Consider the following 25,604-nt stretch of genomic DNA (forward strand, 5'->3'; position numbering starts at 1 on the left):
GGAAATGGATTTTCACAAAATCTATCTATTGTAAAATATCCACCCAACATAGATAATTAGGTAGAAAATCCTATGACAATTGGCCTATGAGAGTTAGTTGATTTTGATCTCTATATAAGCCCCTCCATTTTCTTTATTTTGCATAATCCAATCCTCAAGTTTATCATTGAAATATTCAACCATTCAAGCTCTCAAGCTTTGAGCCTTCAAGCATCCTTTCAAGCATTCTAATTAAGATCAAAGATTCAAGCAATTGAAGGAGTTTATCTAGCAAGATCTTCCTCAAGATCCTTTGGTACATTTTCTACATCCATTAAAGGTCATAGTAGTGAATTTATAAAATTTCTTCCTTGTCTAAACTTGGAGGTTAACCATTTTATTCGATGCAAATCCAACTTTCTTACTAAAAATATAAGGACCCTTCTATATCAACCACCACCCTACTATAATTAGTAAACCCTTGAATACCTAATCAAGACAATGGTGCCAAGGGTTGATATTGCAACTAAGACTAATCCAAGTGCCCTTCCAAATATAGAAATGTTGGATAAACAACTTACTATGAATAGTAAGTGTGACAAACTAAACCAAATAAAAAACAATATTGAATACTTTGATGCTCTAATATAAGATTAGGCCTCATGTGTTGCCAACTGCGCCCTCTAACCATCAGTCTTAGCCTACAAGGGCTAATGATAGGCTAAACTAATTATAAATTGTGGTGAGATGAAATAGTGACATTACAATAAATAATTCTCACACTTCCAACACCAAGAAGGTATAATCCATTAGAAAACATACACATACACTTTCAAGAAAGGGAGAGGTCCTAATCATGGATAAACATCTCCAAACAAGGAAAAAATCCACAAGAAGTATAAGTGATTCTATCTAGGAAAGGACACCCTTACAACAGATATAGTTGAACAAAGGTATATTGAAGCCTTAAGAAGGAGAGATACAAGGGAGAACTATCTTTGACTCTAGTATGGAGTCAAGAATATTAAGGCTATTATTTTTCTATCCAAGTATAATATTAGTGTCAAATAATGAGGATAAACATAATAGTGCCACAAAATGCTTAAAACACTAAAAACACTACACATATGTTCAAATTTAGAAATTTAATTAAATCACATGTAATATGAATACAAGATCTATCATGTAAATCTCAAACAAATTCTTCCAGATTTGTACAATCAACAAGAGCATGACAATAACTACAATGAAAGAGAACAAAATGTATCACCATTAATTTTCTTTTTACTTATGTTCTATGAAATGAAAAGTAATATTTTTATCTTTATAAAAATTCTACAAGATTCTCTGTACATGATCTAAGTGGATGTTTGACACCCACTTAGATCTTTTTTTCCTACAAGAAAATAACCCTAGATTATTGATCTCAATTTTAATGAATGAATAGTTGGGTTTTTAGCTTTTTCCCATTTAAGTAATGATGAGGGTTGCTTGGTTCAAAGGTGTTTTCTTACAAAGTTGAATCTCACAAATAAGAAATCACGTATATGGTGTTCTAATTAATTACCTAATAAGTGTTCACCCTATATAATATAATAAGTAATGAACTAAGTTGATGTTTGAATGGAAGTTATAGAGGAGATTATAGCTAAAGCCACCGGTCTTGAGCTGCATATGATCAATTTCTACAGGGATAGGAAGCTGTCTGATCGTATTGTCGATGACTTTGTGGAGACAACCAAGAAGAAATAGGTTGGTGCAAATTGGCAATTCCTATTTTAATCCTCACTCAATTTCTAGACCTTGGATATTTGTGATGTTTGTTGTGATTGAATACCTAACCCTTGATGACTGGTTTACCAAGACTTTTGGGCACCATTTGATGCCGGTAAACCATTTTAGGCATAGAGTTAGAAATAGTTTCTCTTTCTACCTAAGGCAGTCATTGGATAATACCATTCTGGCTATTCAGAACAATCCCGATGGGGGTCATGCTTGCCATGCGGGTTTGATGATGCTTATCACGAATCTTCTTAAAGCCAAAAAAGTGGATAGGCCCCGTATCAATAAAAAAAACCCTGGAGTGTAATACTGAGGGGAGTGATCAGGATGAGGGTTATGAAGATGAAACAGAGGATGAAGATGAGGAGATGATTGACAAGAAGAGGAAAATCCTCTCACCTGGGAGCTCGTTTGCTAAGAAAAGTAAGGGTAAGGAGGTGGATTATGAGATGGAAACAAATTCTGAGGAGGATCTTGAGAAGGTTAAAGGGAAGAAAACCAAAGGCAAATTGGTTGTCACTAAGGAGAAGAAGACTGACAGAGCCTTGAACATTCCCTTCAATGACGAGCCTCTTATTCATAGGATGGTGCTGAGAGGTAAGAAAGTGCATTCTCAAGGGAAGACTAATGACATTGGCACCAAGGACACAGATACTAAAAGAAACACTATGGATTTGGATGAGGAAAACTTTAAACAATGCAAGGACTATGATGAACAGGGGCATATGAAGGGGATCATTGGAAACCTAGATGTGATGAAAAATGACATAACCAGTTTGAAGGATCAAATACATGATATCAGGAGGGACTTCGAACAACTAAGCAAGACTACTAGAGGGGAGAGGACTCTTGGTCAGCATATAGACAAACTCTTTGAGGTTATTGGTAATGCTGAGGAAGTCAAAAATTTAATGAAAAGAGTCCCACCTCCGGAGATGAAGAGCAGAGCTAATGATCAAATGATTAAGGATATGCAAAAAAAGATGGATGCCATCGAAAACAAAGTTGACAACATGGAAAAAGTTAAACAATTTGCTGACCAGAGTTGCTCCATTTTGAAGACTGTTGCGAACAACATCAAAACTTTGTTGGACAAACTGGATTAGGGGAGAATTCATTGGTCTAAGAATAGGACAAAGGATCATGGCCCCAGTAAATGCACCAGAGAAAATTCAAAGAAATTAGAGGTTGTGGAAGACAAAGAAATTGATGACCTAAAGGCCTTTGCGGTGAACATGAATATCCTGGTAGATCAGGTTGTTGATTTATTAAAGACCCTGCAGTTGTCCTAGTGCTATTTTTTTGCTATTTTTTTCCGTTTTTTGTATTAAGGCTTTTGTCTTAGTTTGTTCTGTTTCTTTGGTGTTGATGCACAGTTCCTCATGGGCTTTCTTAGTTGTTTATGTCTGATACTTTGTAAAAGGTTTTAGGTCCTTTTAAACCTATTTTTACTTAATCAAAACAAGTAATGAACTCTTTCTTATGATATTATATATTTGAGAAATATTAAGAGGCACACCATGAGTTATGAACTTCATAACATGAAATCACATTGTATGAGCACCTGTAACTAGAAATTGAGTAGATCAAGGTTGCATCTTTCCTTTCTTCTTTGTATTTTGATGTGTTTTTAGTTTGAATATGGTTGTTGCAGTAGTAAAATGTCCTTATAGATTACACTTAACCAAGGACATTGACCCAAAGTATTGATTTTACAAGATTTGTGCTTGGAAAGTGAGCCTATTGTGTCCAACTTTTATTTCAACTTATTACATGAGTATGAGTTTACATTCTATAGAACCACATTGAGTGGGGTTTTACTATTTTAGACAATGAAAAATTAGTTAAGAGGCAACATGTGTATTTTTTTTTTCCAACATAGTTTGAGTTGTTTATAGTGTGGTGGGTATCTAGTTAGCTATATTTTTAGTAGGGTTCTAGTTCTAGTTTTCCCCTATCCTTGCTTGTTACTTGTTTAGTTAGTGACATTAGATTACTATTTTAATTTTGTTTTAGGTATCTTGGTTTAATGTTTGGTTTCAATTTTGAATCTTTGTTGTCTTCATCTCTTTTCCTAGGTTCTACCTGGTCTCACATTTATTAATGAGAAATGGAATTTTTCTATGGATCGACAATGTATTTATTTTGAATTATTTTGTGATGGGAAATTGATCATTTTCTTAGAATTTTTAGTTTTTACCATTCATACCAATTTGTGTGCTTTTAATCCAATTAGAGTCAAAGTAATTTTTGGATTTGAGATGATGTTTTCATAAAATATTATGCATTCTTACATATTAACTCTTCTTGAAGATTGCTAGAATGAATAGTTATAGGGAGTTGTTGGCTAGAAATTGTAGATTTTTCTTTCCACCTCGGGACCTAAGATTTTTTTTATTTTTTTAAATCTAGGTTAGCCTTAACCCCCAACTTATTGGCAAGTCCCATTGCTTACAAGTTGACAGGTACTCATGAGAGAATGATCTAAAATCGAAAAGCTAAAGGAAAGGAAATTACTGAAAGAAAAAAAGAGAGATCGACTATTTGGATAATATGCATAACCTCTATTAGGTCTATGGATGCGTAGATGTTAACTACGGAAGACCTTGGGAGGGATTAATGATATCATTTTCAAGGCTATAGTCTTCTAGCTAGTAGTGGATTTATGTCCTAGTAATCATTTTAAAGAAAAATCAGCTTCAAGTTATCAAATCTCTAATAAATAATGATAAGTTCTTATATGCTTAAAAAAAGATTAAGAGAAACATATGAACACACTCAAATTTCAAAAGCATTGATATCTAAACTTTGAGTAATATGCTATTAATTTATGTTGACACTCACTTTTTTTATGAGATTTTGGATCTTCATGGTTATTATTCCAACTTGAAATGCCCGAGTTTTTTTTTTTTGATTTGACTATATCACTTGATTAATTACTTTTAAGGTTCAATATATCCAAAGTTTGGCACCACTAAGTCTCAATCACTAACTTGTCCATTATAGGTATTGATTTAATAGTTTTTCTTAAAGGGACTTGCTTGAATGTAGGATGTTTTTATGACTTTTGATATCTTATTAATAGATTTTATCGTGATTATTTGGTTATATGTCAAATCAGAAAGAAAAAGTCAATTAAAAATCTATAGCTAATTTAAGTAAGAGGTCCGAGAGTCCATAAGCCTTCTCAATCTCCTAAAATGTCAAAAACTATTGCAACTTTACTATCAATCTACATAATTCAATCTCTATCTTCAAATTTTGATCACTAATGGTGCATTTAGTGTTGCATTTTTCTAATTTTCCATATTTTTAACTTAAATTTGATGACCACATTTTATTTATAATAGATAATTTTACATTTCAAAAGCTTGTATATGCATGTTATGCATGTCACAAGCTTTTTAAACATATTTTGAACATTTAAAATATTTAAAAATAATTTTTTTAATGTTACATTTTAGGCATCTAATTTCCTCATCATGTGTCCACATATGCGAAAGTGATATTGAAAATTATATATAGTATGTTTTTAATAATTTAGCTCCATTTTCATAAATATTTAGTAATATTGAAATTAATATGTTGTACCTTATTAATAATTTATTTCATGTTTATAAATATTTAATAATATGATATTTTTAAACTATGTGATGTACAATTGACTAAAATCCATTTTATTTTAAATTAAATAACAATTCAATTTGTTGTTCATCACAGCATCATAAATTAAATCTAATATTAGAACATTGTTCATTCATTATAAATTTGCATCCAATACCATAAAGACATAAATCTTTAACTATCTTTAACTCCATAACCTAACTCAACTTTACCCATCTGTCATTTAATGAATTCACTTAGAGATTTTTGCATCGAATGATATACCATAGTACCATCTACATTATTTGCAGTTTGATCTTTTTTAACCCCTTCCTCATTAGAATTCAAAGAACGTGTTATTTTGTTGCTATTATCATCTTGAATTTCTTGCGGAAACCCCTTTCTTTACTGTCACTGGTTTCTGTAAAATGTTGAATTTTCTTCTTCCGATTAATTAAAATCAAAGCACGGGCTGAATATATTGTATTTTACGTAACATGGGGAGGGAAAGATTCATGAAATAATTGATCTTCAACAACTCCATGTGCTATTGGCAGTGTCATTCAACGCAATCGAATAAAACTCCTATTTTAACATTCTTAAGTATAAATGATAAATGTAAGAAAAGAGCACAGCGTGAGCATAGGAGCTGACCGCAATCAAATAAAATTTTGTTGCAAAGTTTCCAGCTTTGGTAGTTAGGCCAGATCCGTCCTGCAGGGACTGTTAATCTTCTGAACGGGAATTAGATTAGCTGCGCTTCATTCTATCGAGTATTGTACTCAGACTGAAATATAGGTCAGATTCACTGTAGTACTAAATATATGTATAAAACGTCCCAATCTCATTTATTTTTATTTTTATCATGGGTGAAGAGGATAAGCCGCTGGGTCTCTAAAATATCAACAGCCTCCCACCTGCTGAAATGAAAGCCACTTGTTTGTTTCAGTGACCTGCATCACGCCTTATTCAATTAACTGCAAATTCCTCAGTCCAAAAGTCCTCTTATTTTCACAATTTTTAAAATAAAGAATCGAAACAGGGGAAAAAGATTGTTTAGTGCATAGTTAATCAAGCCAAGGTTGATAAGAGTAAGTCTTTACAACAGGAAGCAGATTACCTGGGTTTTCCATTTAACAGATTGTAATGAAGAGTAAGGTTGAAGATGAGCGTCAGTCAAAGATCTGTTCTCCTGTTGAAAAGGTGTTCCATATTACAGTTCCAAGCAGATACAACCCAACAGCCACCTTGAATACGTCATCCCAGGACCCTGCACAGCTCAAATTAATACGCATCTGAAAATCAGATCCGGATTTTTGAATTAAATCTGAGATAGGTATATCAAGATACATACCATTTTGTAGAATGTATCCAGTTGCTGCAGTACCAAGAACACCTGCAAGAACTCCCGCGGTATTTGACAAGCCCAGCAATACACCCTGCGCATGCATATATCTCTACATTAGACGGACATCTTATAGATGACAAAAGTGCCACTCCCAGCCTCACGTACAAGCTTTTTTAAGCCGATAAAAGAAGCAACTGATTCATTAGAATTAAACAAAAGAGGAATGTTCTCACTGCATCCACAGGATTTCTCAATTTACACAAACTCAAATTTTGAATCATGGATAAAGGGACAGATGCATCTCGATTTTATATTGAGAATTTCGTAGAATGGTGAATGTTGAGAATCGTATTCATTAAAAAAGATGCCAGGTCTACTTTAATTCACAAACTAAAACTATTAGTTCTTGAGGAATACAATATGCATTATTTCATCTTCTGCTGACGACTGGCCAAGGCACGGGATGTCCTGGCAACCCAGACTCGGCGAATATTCAGCTGTCAGTAACTTCCTTGGTGATTGGTCACAAGCGACTTAAAAGAACCCTTAAGTCTCAACTACAAAATTCCAGTACTTCCGTCCATGACTGGAAAATTGGAAATGATACCCTTCATGTGCAGGCGAGTCAAACATGGTTGTTTGAAACACCAAATGAGTGGCAAAAAATGAAACTACAAAAAATTGAGAGTAAATCATGTGTGCCTCTACTTGTGCTTTCTGCACAGTTCAGGGTTCAGGGCCTACAAATGGTGGAGACTGACGCTATAGTGAGAAAATTGAGTGTAAATCATGTGTGCCTATGCTTATGCTTTCTTTATTTTATAATTTTTTGAGTTGGAGTCCCAAGTCAAGTAAACAATTGGCCAAATAATCAGGAGCTGAATCCAACTCTTGTAATCGTGCATCACACTAAAATTTAGAAAGAAGTGCCCCCCTGAAGCCCTAAATACGGTGCAAGGATGCAAGGTGGTTTGCCTCCATCGTGGACTTGGAAATCTAAATTATCCTCATATACGAGATGTAATGTACTTGGTTTATAAAATGATGAGTGTTCTTCAATGGCTTCAATGACCTGTGCCTGTTAAGGAGCTAAAGACCTAAAAAAATGCTTCAATTGCAAGAAATTACCGCGGACTACCAACTCAAGCCAGGAAATTGAGTAGAAAAAAGCTACCAAATTTCAATACATGTCAAAATTTTATTCTGATTAAATTGTGTGAGATGCTATATACAATTGTGAACCCTAATTTCTCTTCATGTTCTTATCCTACATGTGGTGTCCACTGAAGCATATCTGCAGCTTCACTTCATGAATCCACCCTTTCACAGTGTTCATCTGCCATAAAACAGAGCACGTCTGCCCTTATGCATATCTCATCTACTCTTTTTGAGCATATCCACCATTTAGCTTGGCATTTCCACCCCTTCTCTTGTGCAACCCACATCCACCACCTGCTCGGCAAATCCACAACATTATTCAGCGCATCCGCCATGCTATATTGTCTGTCTATCCACCTGCTTTGAAGCACTGCCCATTAGTCATGTCGCATATGCTTCTTTTAATGAGCAATTCTGCCTTCGTAGCAAATCTGCCCTGCAACTCGTCATGATATACACTATACCACCCATATGCCTTTCTTCTTTGTTTTGTCGGGGCATTCAACATGGTGCTTCCACCAATTTTCAATGCATCCACATGATCGCATGTGGCCCATTTCTGCTGTATTGCAAGGTACATCCAATCCATGACAAGGCATTTCCACTATATTCTAATTCCCTCTTTGCTACTTTCTCCTCTAGTTTTCATTCTTTCATCCTGATAATGATAGATCTGTGTGACTCCAAACATCAGATGAAAAAAACACTTGCACAATCAAATCCATAAGCTACAATTATAGCTCTTAATATATTATATATAATTAATTTTATAGTTAATACATAATTATATTATCTAAATAAATATTTCAATATAATTATATTATCACAACCTTTGTGTTATCTATGTCGGCTTGAAGGAGTCCGACTATAGCTACAATAAAAGTAACACTCCCTCTTAACTAGGGAGGAATCCTTCTCGATAATTGGTTCTCATAGATAACCGATCATACCAACTCAATAGTCAATCATAGGCTGAAGACATCACTTGAGACAATTAGATGTTTCAGATTTGTACTCTCAACACTATCTTCTATACTCACTCTGAAATAGGGAGGATGTACTCAGATATCTATCATAGAGTAATGTCTACCATGGCTTCTCCTAGAGGGTGGCTCCATCATGGCTGCTCCCATGAATAGAAATGCAAACAAACATAAGTGTTCATGACGGTATCACTTACGTGATGTCTTCATTTGATGATGATGGTCACCATAGCTACTTCCAGAGGGTGATGCAACATGAGTGTTTAGTGCAGAGTCATTCAAATGACCTCCACCATGGCTACTCCCAGAGGGTGGGTCCATCATGGCTACTCCCATGCCTGGAAATTAGAATGAGCACAAGTTCCCATCACAAAATCATTCAAAGCGATGTCGTCCTATCATCATGACGTTCACCATAGCTACTCCCAAAGGGTGAATAAACACAAGTGCTAAGTCATGGATTCTCTCACACGACATCCACCATAGGTACTGCTAGAGGGTGGATCCACCATAGCTACTCCGAAGGGTGTAACAAGGGCCTTCACCTCAAAATTTTCCTTTACAGAGAAAAATGCACTACAAGCGCTGATACCTTAGTCTTAGAGAAAAATGCTACAAGGGCTGATACCTCAAATTTCTCCATCTTAGACAAAAATTCTACAAGGGCTTGCACCTCAAACTTCTCTCACAGAGAAGAGTGAATTAACAAGAGATTGACCTCAAACTTCTCCTTCACAAAGAAGAATTCATTAACAAAGGGATTGTACCTCAAGCTTCTCCCTCATAGAGAAGAATTCATTAAAGTACATCTCAAGGAATTACTGATGCTGAGACTTCCTCTTAGCAAGTGATTCATTCTCTACAACTCGAAGCTTGTCTTGAAAATGCACAAACTTCACTTTGGAAAGAGGCTTGATGAAAATATTGGTTGTCTATTCTTCAGTGCTAATGTACTTCAATTGAATAGCATTCCTTTGCACCATATCTCTGTCATGTCCCCTTTCTAATAACATAATTCTAATAGAGAATTTGCCTATCATCGACTCTCGTAGGCAAATGATTTTGGAAAGAGAGTCATTTTATTTTCAGATGATTACATTTTGCTCTCGAAGAATAATAATTCAGTAAGTGGGGCCTACTTGTTCTAATATTAAATTAAGGTTGTACTTTAACTTTATAAAGTTATTTATTTAATTTTATAAAGTTTAATAATTAAAGTACATCATAAAAGATAATTCCGGAAAACTTCCAGTAACTTCTTAGCAAAGTGAATAAATAGAGGACATAAGGCACCCATTTGGACAAGCGACTTTGTGGATTCGATTTGTATTTCAATTGAGGCAATTTGTAGTCATTGGTCTGCAAATTTCCATTAGGTCTTTGGGAATGAAAACTCCCTTGGATCTGTATAACTGAGGTGAAATATTCCCCCGAAGGGTTGCACATTGGAGATGGTCTTCAGCCATTTCATGTTGAAATTATTTACATATTCGGATTATTGGAAGGGTGACGTTTTGGAGTTTTGAGGATTGGCGAATTTGGAACCGGAAAACCCTCATTCAACCGACAAACAGTAGTTCAACGATTTGTCTTGCAGATTGAAAGCATCATTTCGGAGAGGCCAGCAAAAGGATCTAACGGGTTGGACAAATCGTAAATTGGTCTGGATCATCTGAGATAAATTTACAAAGGGCGGAGGCGCACTTGTTTTCCCTATCAGCTTCACCTTACCTTGCAACCAGCGGTCTCATCTTCTGAACAGTGCGGGCAAGAAGCGATTTAATTTTAAATAATTATGGACGGGTTACGAGCACATCACGGGTGTCAAGAAATAATGTAGCCGCAGTGGAAGAAGAAATGATCCATTGTCTAGCGGGAAAGGACCCCGTATTCCGACCTCTCTACGGCAAATTGTATAAAGGAGAGACGGCACCACATCCCGTCCAATCTGTGACGACTTTGAATCAAATTCTGTATTATCCGATTACCAGGTCGAAACTCTGGAAGCAAGCAGTATTAGAACAGAACCATTTTCGAGTAACCACGGCTCAGTCAGTTATCACCCAAACTGTGTGATATTGGTGTCAACGCGGTGTGAGAAAGTGAAATATAAATCGCACAAGACCAGGGTTTCCATATGGGAGTTTCCAGGAAGATGGCGATAGTATGAAGTGCATGAGTAATTACCGCACGGGTCCAGAAAAAAACGGCAGCTTGGGATGAATCAAGTTTGAAAATCTCATGAAATGGAAGATATTTAAGTATTGTTTGTTATGTATATTTTATTTGGATATTGTTATTCAGATTGTCAACATTTGTTATTACTGTGACACTTGCAATAAAATTATTTGAATGACTACTATCAATTTGTATTTGGAAAAGTTTTATGCCAAGTGTTTGTCAATCCGAATTGTTATTTAGTGACTCTTTGAGAGAGGGTCTTTACAGTAAATAACTTTATAAAGTTAAAGTACAACCTTAATTTAATATTAGAACAAGTAGGCCCCACTTACTGAATTATTATTCTCCGAGAGCAAAATGTAATCATTTGGAAATAAAATGACTCTCTTTCCAAAATCATTTGCCTACGAGAGTCGATGATAGGCAAATTCTCTGTTAGAATTATGTTATTAGAAAGGGGACATGACAGTCCGCCCTTCCTGAAATTGCTTGCCCTCAAGCAATCTCAAAGCTGGATGCTGCAAAATTGTTTCATTTTCCCAAGTAGCATCTTCAATTGGTAGATCTCTCCATTTAACCAAATATTCTTTGATTACCCTTCTGCGGAGCTGTTTTTCCCTGCTTTCTAAAATGAATTCCAGCACTAAGATCAATTTCCCTTCATCATCCAAAGGCGTTAATATGGTAGAAGGTACCACATTCTGTCCCAACTCCCTTTTGAGGCGCGATACATGAAACACATTATATACTTTGCTATCTGCTGGAAGTTCAAGCTCATAAGCCAATTCCCCTATTCGCCTGGTGATCCTGAAAGGCCCATAATACCTAGGCTTAAGCTTCTCTGACCCACTCTTTTTGAGAGTAGATTGTCGAAATGGCTGAAACATTAGATAAACCATGTCACCCACCTCAAAGCTCCTCTCTGTCCTCTTTTGATCTGCATATTGCTTATACTGATTCTGTGCCCGTGCTATGTTATCCCAGAGAGTGCTAATAATGTCTTTACTTTCTTGAATCAAATTCCCAGCATGAGGAACCCAGACGTCACCCATTAATAAGTCAATAAAGCTCGGTGCATCATACCCATATAATGCTCGGAAAGGTGTCATCTGAATAGACATGTGAAAAGTGGTGTTATAACAATATTCACACAAATAAATCCATCTTACCCAAGCCTTTTGCTGATCAGCCACGTAATTCCTCAAGTAGCCTTCCACCCATTTGTTTACTATCTCTGTCTGTCCATCAGTTTGCGGATGATAACTGGTACTGGGTGTGAGCTCAGTGCCACTTAATCGGAACACTTCTCGCCAAAAATGACTCAAGAATCTACTATCCCTGTCACTGATAACACTGCGGGGTATCCCGTGTAACCTGAAAACCTCTCTGAAGAATACTTCGGCTACCTGTATTGCGGTATAAGTAGTGGTGATGGGAAAGAAATGAGCATATTTTGTTAGTCTATCTACCACCACATAAATGCAATCACGACCTTGAGCCTTGGGCAACCCGGTAATGAAATCCATGGATATGCATTCCCACTTTTGATCTGGAATAGGAAGTGGCTGTAGGAGTCCTGCTGGGAAGGTGTGTTCTTGCTTATTCTGCTGACAAACAGGACACTCACAGACATACTGCAATACATCTGTCTTGAGTCCCTTCCAAGTGAATCGTTCTTGCACCTGTCTATATGTTTTAAAGTATCCGGGGTGACTAGCTATAGGTGAATCATGAAGAGCTCGCATAATGGACTGTTTCACCCTCGATCCTGGGACTAAAAATATCCTGCTCTTGTAAATAATCAATTCATCCATAAGTGTATACCTGGTATCAACAATTGTCCCATCAACTATCCCAGATGCCCATGGATCTCTAACATATTTTGCAATAATCAGATGCCTCCAATCCTCAAAAATCATTACCATTGTGCTAAGATGTGGTCTTCGTGACAAGGCGTCTGCTACTATATTCTGAGTGCCCTTAACATAGGATATATCAAAGTCGTATGCCTGAAGCTTACTCACCCATTTCTGTTGTCTATCATTGAGATCCCTTTGCCCAAGGAAATGTCTCAAACTGTTGTGGTCAGTTTTTATACAAAACTTACCACCTACTAAGTACTGCCTGAACTTAGCTAATGCATGCATGATAGCTAACATCTCCTTGTCGTAAATGCTGAATGTTTTCTCTGGCCCACGGAGTTTTCTGCTCTCATATGCAATTGGGTGTTTGTCCTGCATTAAAACAACCCAAATACCATCTCCTGAAGCATCACACTGGAGTTCAAATGGTTTCGAGAAATCAGGCAATGCTAGTACCGGGCATGAAGTCATGATCTCCTTAAATCTGTCAAAACAAGCCTGTGCCTTTGCTGTCCAAACGAAAGCTCCCTTTTTCAACAAATCAGTCATAGGAGCCGCGTGTCGCGAATATCCGCAAACAAATCTGCGATAGAAGCCACATAAACCAAGGAACCCTCTCAGCTGTGTCAGGTTCTTAGGAGTAGGCCACTCCATAATAGCACGAATCTTATCAGGGTCCATCCGTACTCCTCCTTTACTGATAATATGTCCCAAGTATAATAATTCGGTCATGCCTAAATCACATTTAGACTCTTTTGCATACAAGGACTCTGCTTGCAAGGTCTTCAATACTGTCTCTAGATGCTCCATGTGCTCATGCCATGTACGACTGTATACCAAGATATCATCAAAGAATACCAACACGAATTTTCTCAGCTGATGATGGAAGACCTTATTCATGGTAGACTGAAAAGTAGCTGGTGCATTGGTCAACCTGAATGGCATCACTACAAACTCAAAATGCCCATAGTGACATCTGAATGCAGTCTTCTCTATGTCCTGTTCTCTGACTCTAATCTGGTGGTAACTTGATCTCAAATCAATCTTACTAAAGTAGCATGCCCCATGTAGTTCATCTATTAGCTCATCAATCCGTGGAATAGGATATCTATTCTTAATGGTTTTCTTATTCAACATCCTGTAATCTATACACATCCGTAACGAACCATCTTTCTTCTTAACCAAAACTACTGAAGAAGCAAAAGGAGACTTACTAGGTCTGATGTGTCCCATTGTGAGAAGCTCCTTGATGGTTTTCTCTATTTCATCTTTGAGCCTCTTTGGATGCCTGTACGGAGTGATCATGACTAGTTTAGCACCTTCTTCTAATTCGATGATGTGCTCAATCCCTCTATCCGGTGGTGTACCAGGTGGAATATCGCTAAATACCTTACTACACTTTTCCCTCAATATCTGTATGTCAGGATGATATTCTGTCTTTTTTTGTTCCTCCTGTGTAGGCATGAGAGTACGCATGGCTGCCCATTCAATATCCTCATGTCTCGCCAATCTTTCTAATCATCTGAGAGAAATCGTTCGGATGTCACTATTCCTGATAGCTCTCAACACATGCTGTTTCCCATCTACTTCAAACTTGATCTCCATGTCCTTGAGTCGAAAAGTGACCTCACCCAATAAACGTAGCCATGTCATACCCAAAACGATATCCAAGTCACCCATATTGACCACATGGTAATCTGCTTTGAACTCATAATTATTCAGGCATAACGGCATGTCTCTAACCATCCTGTTACACTTAAGAATGTAACCATCAGCAACTTGTACTCGAAGACCTTCGAATTCTTTTGTCTTACTACCACGGTGCTCGACCAGTCGTGCATCGATGAAATTGTGCGTAGCTCCTGTATCAACTAATGTGATCACCTTCTGTCCTGCTAAAACACCACGTAACCTAAAAGATCCCTCCTGCTGAATGCTAGACAAACGCCCTTGCTGTAAATGCAATTCAGGTTCCTCTTTTTGCTCTGAATTCCCTGTTTCTCCCTCAGGCTCTGAATCATTGTGATCATCTTCATGTGCTGTACTGTCGGAATCTGATCCTTTGTAATATGCCCACATAACTCTATTGGCTTTTCCTTTAGGTCTCAAAGGACAATCATGATCCCTATCATATGGGCCTTTGCAATAGAAACATAATTTCTTCCTGCGCAAGTCGTTTAATGTTTCTGCATGCAGGGGTGTAGTAGATTTTCCTTTGGTTTCAATGCTCTTCCCTTTATTCTTATCAAACTTCCTATTGTCTCTGAAAGAGGTAGTACTCCGAGAGGTGAACCTACTAGAAGGTGCTGTAAGCTCCATACTCCGTGCTTTCCTCATGGCTTCCTGCAGTGTTGGTGGGTCAAATGCCTTAATCCATCCCTTGAGAGGTTCAGACAATCCTTCTGTAAATAAGATAACTAACCTTCTTTCAGACACGTCCTGTACCATGACTGACAACCGCTGAAATTCACTAATATAAACCTCCAAATTGCCAGACTGTCTCAACTGTGCTAGGTCGCGAAAATAAATCTTTGGATCCTTCTTATCAAAACGCTCAACCAATCTATCCACAAAGTCCTGGTAAGATGTTACCTGATTGTGCTGCAAGGTAACCATCCCATGTGACCACCACTCATGAGCTGTGCCTTCCAGATGCAGGGTAGCGTACCTAATGGCATCTATCTCTGTCATAGGCCTCAATGCCAAGAATGTATCCAACTTATGAACCCAAGCTTGCGCTGTCATCTGACCACTACCATCGAAAATTGGTAAAGTGAGTTTGCTAACAGCTCGCTGCAACTCATTATCATGGCCTCCTCTAGGTCTCCTATTCTGGCGGCTGCTTCTCATATGTTCTCTCCTTTGATTTAGATAGCGATCAAAGTTCAATAGTTCACGCACATGGGGGGTAATGCCTGCCATTCTGTAGTAGCAGCTCTGAGATCATCCTGGAAATCATCTGGTAAGTCATCTTCTCCTATCTCCTGAGCTTCTTCCCTTAGGAAGGTGGGACGAGTAGGCCTATTTGCTGTCCATGATCTGAGCCTAGGAGCCCCCTGTGAGCCTGCCACACTTCTATTATCATGATCAGATGTACCTCTTCCTTGTTCCTGAATCCTGGGCTGAACAATTCTTTCCATTGTGGCATTCAAAGCTTGTAGTGACTGAGCTATTTCTTCCTGTCTTGTAGTCATGAATCTGTAAAACTCTCTGGTTTCATCATCATCAATTTTGGGAAATCTTGGTGGACTCAGTGATTGTCTTTCCCCCATATCTCTGCCTTTATGTCTAGTCCTCCTGCGAATATAATATCTAGTATATGATTGCAGAAGATGTCCTACCCAACAGGATGGCAGGAAACTAGGCTTTGATACCACTGTAAAGATCCTCTCTCAAAGAGTCACTAAATAACAATTCGGATTGACAAACACTTGGCATAAAACTTTTCCAAATACAAATTGATAGTAGTCATTCAAATAATTTTATTGCAAGTGTCACGGTAATAACAGATGTTGACAATCTGAATAACAATATCCAAATAAAATATACATAACAAACAGTACTTAAATATCTGCCATTTCATGAGATTTTCAAACCTGATTCATCCCAAGCTGCCGTTTTTTTCTGGACCCGTGCGGTAATTACTCATGCACTTCATACTGTCGCCATCTTCCTGGAAACTCCTGTATGGAAACCCTGGTCTTGTGCGATTTATATTTCACTTTCTCAGACCGCATTGCCACCAATATCACACAGTTTGGGTGATAATTGACTGAGCCGTGGTTACCCGAAAATGGTTCTGTTCTAATACTGCTTGCTTGCAGAGTTTCGACCTGGTAATCGGATAATACAGAATTTGATTCAAAGTCGCCACAGATTGGACGGGATGTGGTGCCGTCTCTCCTTTATACAATTTTCCATAGAGAGGTCGGAATACGGGGTCCTTTCCCGCTAGACAATGGATCATTTCTTCTTCCACCGCAGCTACATTATTTCTTGACACCCGTGATGTGCTCGTAACTCGTCCATAATTATTTAAAATTAAATCGCTTCTTGCCCGCACTGTTCAGAAGATGAGACCGCTGGTTGCAAGGTAAGCTGAAGCTGATAGGGAAAACAAGTGCGCCTCCGCCCTTTGTAAATTTATCTCGGATGATCCAGACCAATTTATGATTTGTCCAACCCGTTAGATCCTTCTGCCGGTCTCTCCAAAATGATGCTTTCAATCTGCAAGACAAATCATTGAACTACTGTTTGTCGGCTGAATGAGGGTTTTCCGGTTCCAAATTCGCCAATCCTCAAAACTCCAAAACGTCACTCTTCTAGTAATCCGAATATGTAAATAATTTCAACATGAAATGGCTGAAGACCATCTCCAATGTGCAACCCTTAGGGGGAATATTTCACCTCCTCAGTTATGCAGATCCAAGGGAGTTTTCGTTCCCAAAGACCTAATGGAAATTTGCAGACCAATGACTACAAATTGCCTCAATTGAAATAGAAATCGAATCCACAAAATCGCTTGTCCAAATGGGTGCCTTATGTCCTCTATTTATTCACTTTGCTGAGAAGTTACTGGAAGTTTTCCGGAATTATCTTTTATGATATACTTTAATTATTAAACTTTATAAAATTAAATAAATAACTTTATAAAGTTAAAGTACAACCTTAATTTAATATTAGAACAAGTAGGCCCCACTTACTGAATTATTATTCTCCGAGAGCAAAATGTAATCATCTGGAAATAAAATGACTCTCTTTCCAAAATCATTTGCTTACGAGAGTCGATGATAGGCAAATTCTCTGTTAGAATTATGTTATTAGAAAGGGGACATGACAATCTCTAACATAGAATTTTCGATCTCCACATGCTTTGACTTGTCATGAAATACGAGGTTGGAGTTTGCATCACTCAAGCTCACCAAGTATCCATCTATCTAGAAATATCCCAACCTCGGTGTTAGTATAAAGACCTTCTAGCCTACATACACATGAAACTCCATCCCATGAATCATAATCCTCTGGCTGATATAGTTTCCTAATCACTAGAGAAAATATTCGACGTGGTCTACTCTCTTTGAACCAATATGCTCAAGTTCCTCAAATAAATCAAATCTTCTAGGTGCTCCCTCTGAAGCTCAAGTTCTTGCATTAATCTCCTGACGTGTTCGTTCGAGGTTGTCTCTAATGGATTGTTAGCCTCCCTCTTTTGAAGAAGTGTTAAAGTGAACCCTCATAAGGTTGCCAGTGTGTGTAACAAGAGCATGATTGCAAATCTTCAAGAAAGCATGGATAATGGCCTGGAGACACATGAATGGCATCATGAACCTAGAGCATTCGGTGGAGGTTGTTTGCGGGACCAATTGCTACCACTGATTGATTTTGTAGTCCATCCTTTGATGGTGCCCATGGCGTGCATAACTTCAATCTTTCCATAAGAGAGACTTCCTCATAAGAGCAACAGGATCTGACTATGCTACAAGATTTCAGAAGGGATTGATCAACCTAATGGCATTGATGTATTTTTACGAGTGGAATCTTTGAGATTCTCGTGACTCCAAATAGGGCAATGTTTATGTCAGAGTGGTGCAGCAGAAGTTTGTCAACAGTGTGACACAATGAAGTTTTGATGCCAATTCACTTGTACCCTTTGCACGGTTGGTTTGGACCTTGGAGTTGATGACCTTTTGTTCGATTAAAGATTGCTCAAGGGCAATCTATCTTTGGGCGGCGAGGATTTGTGATGTCCCCAATTTTATTGTAATAAATTAGTTAATAAATTGGTCTGATAATTAAATAAAATAATAGACCTTTAATTAATAAACATAGGTCCCAAATTAATAAAATTTATTATATTGTAGATAGCAGTTTTCTACAATCCATTAAAATTGTTTGTCTTTTCTAGGTAGATTGTGTTCCAATTTTTGCATCTACGTTTCAGATTACACTTTGTGATCCATCATTAGGATGAGAGAGCTAAAGGAGAAAAATGGTAAAGATTGCAGACCAAGGGTGAATGAAAGGAGAAAGGAATGGGGGTGGGTGCACAACAACCAAGAAAAGTTTGAGGTCCAAGAAATTAGAAAAAACATGAGAAATGGGGAATAATTTATATATATATATATATATATATATATATAAAGGTTTAAGAATATATATCTATATGGGAGTATAAAATAATATATATTTAAATTATAATTCTAAAAGTCGATAAATATTAGAAACCATAAAGTAAAAAATAAGGACAAACTATATAAACAAAGTGTAAAAGATAAGTAAAAGCCCATGTGTGGGTGTGTGTATATATAGAACACAAATATTAATATTAAAATAATAGCAAAGAACGAAATGATTGCAAAGCAATATATAAATATAAATAAGAGAAAAAACGAATAAAAACCTATAGATATGAAAGCAAAAAGTGCATAGTGTAGTCTCCTCTTATAGCATGTGGTTTTTATGCAATTTTCACTTTCATATCTATAGGTTTTTATTCGTTTTTCTCTAAATTATAATTATCTATTGCTTCACAATCATTTCGTTCTTTGATTTTATATTTATATTAATATTTTTTTTCTACTATATATATATATAATGCACTTTTATCTATCTTTTACATTATGTTTATATAGTTTGTCCTTATTTTTTGACTTTATGGTTATATATACACGCAGAGACACACACGCCCACACACACACACACACACATACACACATGAACATTTATTTATCCTTTAGATTGTTTTATATAGTTTGTCCTTATTTTTGACTATATGGTTTCCTATATTTATAGATTTTTAGAATTATAATTTAAATTTATATTGTTGTATACTCCCATATATATATATATATATCTCTTTTACATTATGTTTATATAGTTTGTCCTTATTTTTGACTTTATGGTTTCCTATATTTATAGATTTTAGAATTATAATTTCAATATATATTATTGTATACTCCCATATATATATGAATTTTTACTTATTTTTTACTTTATATTTATATAGTTAGTCTGCCTTATTTTTTACCTATATATATATATATATATATATATATATATATATATATTCATTTACTTGTTCCCCTTTTCTCATGTTTTTTCAAATTTCTTGGACCTCAAACTTTTCTTGATTGTTGTGCACCCACCCCCATTCCCTTCTCCTTTTATTCACCCTTGGTCTGCAATCTTATTATTTTTCTCCTTTAGCTCTCTCATCTTGATGATGGATCACAAAGTGTGATCCAAAACGTAGATGCAAAAATTGGAACACAATCTATCAAGAGAATACAACAAACAATAAATAATATTGTCTGCTTGTATTTGTAAATCTATAGATGCTTCTTGGAGGCCTTTATAAAGCGATGGCTGGGTATTGCAATTCATTATGGATTGGATTTAAGTTGCCTTTGTGTTTCTGGAGGCTGAATGCTGAAGGTAGTTCGTGCACAATTTCAGAGGCGGAAGATCCTCCCTATGCTGCCCTCGCAGCTTCGGTGGTTCATTGCCACCTTATTATGTCATTGGAGGTATTACACGGATGTCTTACTACTTTGTATCCGTAGATCTTGTCCGATGCATTTGTAACTTTGCATTAGTAGTGGATCTGCAAATATTATTTGGGTTGTTGGCATTTGGTGTTTGTTCTAGGAGTCTTATGTGTGTTGGCATATATCAATGTGTTTGGTGAATATCCTGTTTATATTTGACATTTAATCATTATATTGATTTGCACCTGTATTGGCATCACTGAAGTTGCACACAATACTATCTGCACTTCTTGGCGTAGGCTATTCCCACACATATGGCTTGCAACATCTCTCAATGTTGGCACCTTCACCGTATGGAATACTCTTCCTCCTCCACCATGCAGTATACCCTCTATTTTCACCGTACCTCCCTCCTTCCATATGAACTATCTTACATTGTACGGCCTTTGATATTTCTGTACGACTGTTTCCTTGGCCACTACAGTAGGTAGTAACTCTACTATTAGATTCGTGGGATAGTCAGGATTTGGGGTTGCCTCAGGGACCATCCTAATTGCAATTTCAATAGGAAATCCATCTCAAGAAGATGCCAATTTGGGTACATTACATTTTCACGTGTAGAGATTGTAGGTGCTTTCAGCTTGTAAGGTGAATCCCAAAAACTTTCTCCTGTCGATAGTTTGCAGTAGTTGTGACATTTTTAAAAATCGTTTCCTGGTTAAGCAAAAAAACGTGATTATGAAGTCTGCTTTCCATATTTTCGACAATGCATCTAGCCTATAGTCTATGAAACCCCAATATTAGGAGATACATCCCTCTTGCAATTTGACTTTGAAGATTTTAAGGAAAGGTCGAGAAACACGACGAAAGAAACCTTTATAAAAGAACTTGCAGAGAGTGGCCTAGTTGAAGTTGTCACATTTCCTTTGGCTATTTTGTGCCCATAACTGGTTAGAGAATGTGTTAATAGGTATGATGACAGGCATCCATGCATTTGTAAAGATGATGGAGGAATGTTGTTGTCAATAGACAAGTCAACAATTGTATTTGTATTCAGAATAAACGAGAGAGATTTTTTCTGAGTCTACTCCTTTCCTTTCAATCGCTAAGTTTAGTGAGAGTGTAGATAAACACATAAGTGTCATAGCTAGGAATTGGTTGCTCAAATTTCAGAAAGGTGGCTCCAGGTTGCCAAAAATTCTCACCCAAGAGCATATGAAACTGTATGCGAGGGATTTGGTGGTGTTATTGCATAGGGTAAAGGGAGCTTCTCAAGCCCTTGTTGCAGAATGGATGTGTTTTATACAAATTGTCCTGGAGGGAACTCAATACATAGACTGGGGAGAAGTATTGAGGCCATGCAAAACCAACTGAAAGTCGCATGCCTTTGTAACAAGGATTAATACATGACATCATAACTTATGTATTTCTTAGTCTGTACCAAAGAGTAGGTTGGCATTCCTCGTGAACCATGGTCTGAGTGTGTTAAAATCTATGAATATTACCCTCTCCTACAAAAAGAAAGAGCAATGGAGGACTACATAAGGGTAAACAATGTCTTTACTGGAAAATTGTTCTTTGAAATAACAGATGCATTGACCAAGAGGATGACTAATGAAGCAAAACGACTAGTGAGCATCTGTGGAAGCTATTATATTCAGTAACCCCATTTTACGTACATGTGTGTCGGAGGTTATGAAGGTGAGCCAGTCAAGTTACCTTGGGATGCCTTGGACTGATTTGTGTTTGTCAAGTTATGCAAACAACTGACATATGTTATCAAGAAATACCTACTAGAAGAAGAAAGGGAGAACCCTTTCCCTCTTCAACTAGGCCTTTGTTTGTGCAATACCTTTTTTGATGCATTGAACATAGGATATGATCTGAAGATATTTTATTTTAAATATTATAAAGCCAGGCACTGTTTTGATAAAAAGGGTTTCACTAGAAAACACTTAAAGTTAGGTGATTAGGCTTTGCCCATGCCTCATCTCAAAGATATCTAAGAGGATTGCCTTGATAAAATGGAAGTAAGGAAGAGACATTGGAGTAGATTTTGTTTGCAGAAAACTGTAACCTCTAAGATTGGAGATGGACAATAAAGAAGTTCAAGAAGATAGTAAGGATGTAACTGATCTAATTGATCCAATGTTCAAAGTGATAAAGAATCAACCTCTGCCTAAAGTGAACTGGATAGAAGCAGAGAAAGACGATATACAGATGAGGACTCTTGACGTATTAAAGAGAATTAAGAATTGACTTAGGGAGAAAAAGAAAATGAGAATCCACGATCCCAATGCCATGGTGCCTAAAGTGACTCCTAGATGCCCTTCCCCAACCTTGATTTATGATGATGATTTTTCAATGTGTGATGCATGTAAAACCAGGTCTAGAGCCAAGCAGACAACCACCAGAATACAACCTATGGGTTCTACAGTTACTTGTTTCATTGCACAGGTGACCAAGTCAAAAACAAGAGCTAGGGGGAAGCAAGAAACAAGCAATGACAAGATAGTGGACATAGAATCAAGATATGGAGAAAAGGGGAAAAGGAACAATGTAATAGCCCACTACCAATGGATTCAGACTAACTAAAGGATGATCTCCTAGATTTATACAAACTCTGTACTTAAAGCTGCGGTCATCGAATTCATAAATTTAGAGAAAGAATTACAAGACCTCAATCAATGCCTTGCAAATGATGCATGGTGCGTCAATGCGACCTATGTTTAGCATGATGGCACAGTGGAACACGGTATGTATGCCATTGTGAATATCTTCAAGGCCGAGGTTGGACAGGCAAAGAAAAGGAAACTCTAACCAGTACTGACTTTACCAATGTGGCAAGAGTTGAAGCCCTACTGTACTTATGTTTTGACCAACTGTCGAGGCATGCAGATAGAGTAGCCAAGCTCAAATAGGAGAAAGAGGCATGGAAGTTAAGAATCCTGTACAAAAAAGCCCTCAATATTCCAGTAATCCAGGAATTTGTTAATTCTTCCAAGGAATTGAAGGCCTTACATGACACCCCTCTAACACCAACCAATCCATGGACCAAAAACCAACTCCTGCTTATTAGATTTTTTTGCTTAGTTTTAATAGAAAATTTCTCTCAAACTATGGGATGTTTATCCTTGGACAGTATTAAGTTATAAAAACTTACTCAGACTATACCCTGAGGTTGGTTTTGAAACTTTTGTGGTGTGTGTTAATTATAATTTAGATAGTTCTATATATGCTGAAAACAAGGATATGTAAAGGGTTTGGAATTTTTGGTTCTCAAAAAGACTTTTAGTAGATAATACTGTGAATGTGCTTGGAAATATAAACTTGAGTGAGATTTCTATCTGTGAATGGGAAGCGTTTTGATCTATTGGATAAGTTTAAATTTGTGTGTTCGAACTCATGGAGTAGTTGTTTCTTTATAGATAGTTAACCCTATCCAATGGATCCATTTTATTTCAAGTTTTTGTAATATAGTACACATTTGCATGTTAATTAAATTGACAATCAATAAATGTTCTTGAATGTAGTTATGTACCTTATTTGCTTTCTGGATAAAAGCACATATATGTGTGTGTTAGGGATGATTCATTGAATATCCCACAAGGGAGCTATAGCTTACTTAAAATTCTGAGGGAAACATAACAAATGTTTACCCAATTGTTGTCTAAAGATCTATTTCTTGAGGAGGGACGGAGTCAGTAGATAAAAGTTAGTAAGAGACAAATCTTTTAGCCAACAACGTCATGGAAATCTCTCCATCATTGGGTATGGAAGAAATAGAAAATGAGGAGACTCCTACAAATCTTATTAAATTTCTGCAACCAACTATTTATTTATTTGAACTTTTAAACACGACTCTAATACCATGTTAATTTGCAGATTGTATGTATATAACTCTTGTTGCCAGGTGGTGAAGGTTTACTCCTCCTTTATATCTATAGGTGGTGCCCCTTCACCAAGGGTCACCACATTTCGAAGGGGGCCCAATATAATTATATTAATAAATAAATCATATAAATAATACATAATAATATTAAATATAATATAGTAATATTATCTTGATAATTACAATTCTGATAAATTTTTTTATATTATAACAATAGACATTATGATATAATTATATTATCACAATAATAATATAAGAATTATATTACCGATAATTGTCAATATAATTATCATATCACAATAATTATATCATGACAGCCTTTGTGTTATCTATGTCAGCCTGAAGGAATCTGGCCATAGCTACAATAACATTAACACTTTATCATAACCTTTATGTATATATCGGCCTGAAGAAATCCTACCATAGCTACAATAGCACTAACAGTCCCTCTTAGCTAGGGAGGGATCTGATGGAGTATTGTCATTGATGTCATTTACATTTTCTATAAACTTACAAATCCTAATTGAATACTATGCAGACATAAAGTTTACATGTAGACATATGAAAGAAAGGGTAGGCAATGTATACAGATTTCAAGGTGAAGAATGTGTTGTTATACAACAATAAGACAAACAAACAGTGATGGGTGCTTCCAGAATACAAAAGCATCAAGTGAAACATATACAACAAAAGAACAGGAATTTGTATTGGCATTTGAGCAGCATAGTTCAGTGTATTTACTGGCAATTGTGATATGAACCACTATGAAACAGTTGTTACAAAGTCCGAGCCCTGACATATATGCTTGAAAGAAATATCTGTATAAGGAATAATGAAAATAAAACAGCTATGGTGGTAATGGTCAAACCTAGTGCAGCAAGACATACACAATTCATGAATAAAGTCTTGAACGTAATCAGGACATGTGCATTATGGAGTGCGGTGAAAGACATCAGAGGTTGAAAACAAAGGCTTGATATCAATTTAGAATTTGTCTACTGAAAATATCAGAGCACGAACATATTCTACAGAATAAAGTTGATCCTATATTATTCAGTTTGAAATGCCTTGAATTAACATGATAAAAATATGAACATTACTATGCCTCCACTGAAAATTAAAAGCATGCTTGATTTCAAATCATAGAGAAGATCACAAATACGCCAATCAATAAGGTGGAGTTAGTGACGTTTATAAATAAATACCATTGTGGCTTGCTAGTTTAGAAAGCTTCAATAATCTGGAATGAATCAATCATCTAAAACAAGCAAAACAATGGTTATGAAGGAGAAAGTTTGTTCATACGCATAGTCAAACAACAAAAAGATA

At 36.5% G+C, this 25,604-nt stretch overlaps 1 protein-coding gene across 4 annotated transcripts in view; it reads right to left on the reverse strand.

Moving 5' to 3' along the window:
* Window positions 1-5,782: 5,782 nt before the first annotated feature.
* Window positions 5,783-25,604, reverse strand: part of LOC149542907 (sodium-dependent phosphate transport protein 1, chloroplastic-like) — a 330,548-nt gene continuing 310,726 nt past the window's right edge. For 2 of the 4 annotated variants that reach the window (XM_089797823.1, XM_089797826.1), the window contains 3 exons: window positions 6,719-6,803; window positions 6,485-6,634; window positions 5,783-6,284 (listed from right to left, as the gene is read on the reverse strand). In XM_089797823.1, the coding sequence (XP_089653949.1) occupies window positions 6,537-6,634; window positions 6,719-6,803 (183 nt within the window). In that variant the 3' untranslated portion in view covers window positions 5,783-6,284; window positions 6,485-6,536. Of the gene's footprint in view, window positions 6,318-6,484; window positions 6,635-6,718; window positions 6,804-25,604 lie in introns of all 4 variants that reach the window. The other 2 variants (XM_089797824.1, XM_089797822.1) reach the window with 2 other exon arrangements.

Source organism: Cupressus sempervirens, chromosome 8 (assembly GCF_028749045.1).
Source record: "Cupressus sempervirens isolate cs-2001-9-10 chromosome 8, ASM2874904v1, whole genome shotgun sequence".
Classification (NCBI taxonomy): Eukaryota; Viridiplantae; Streptophyta; class Pinopsida; order Cupressales; family Cupressaceae; genus Cupressus; species Cupressus sempervirens.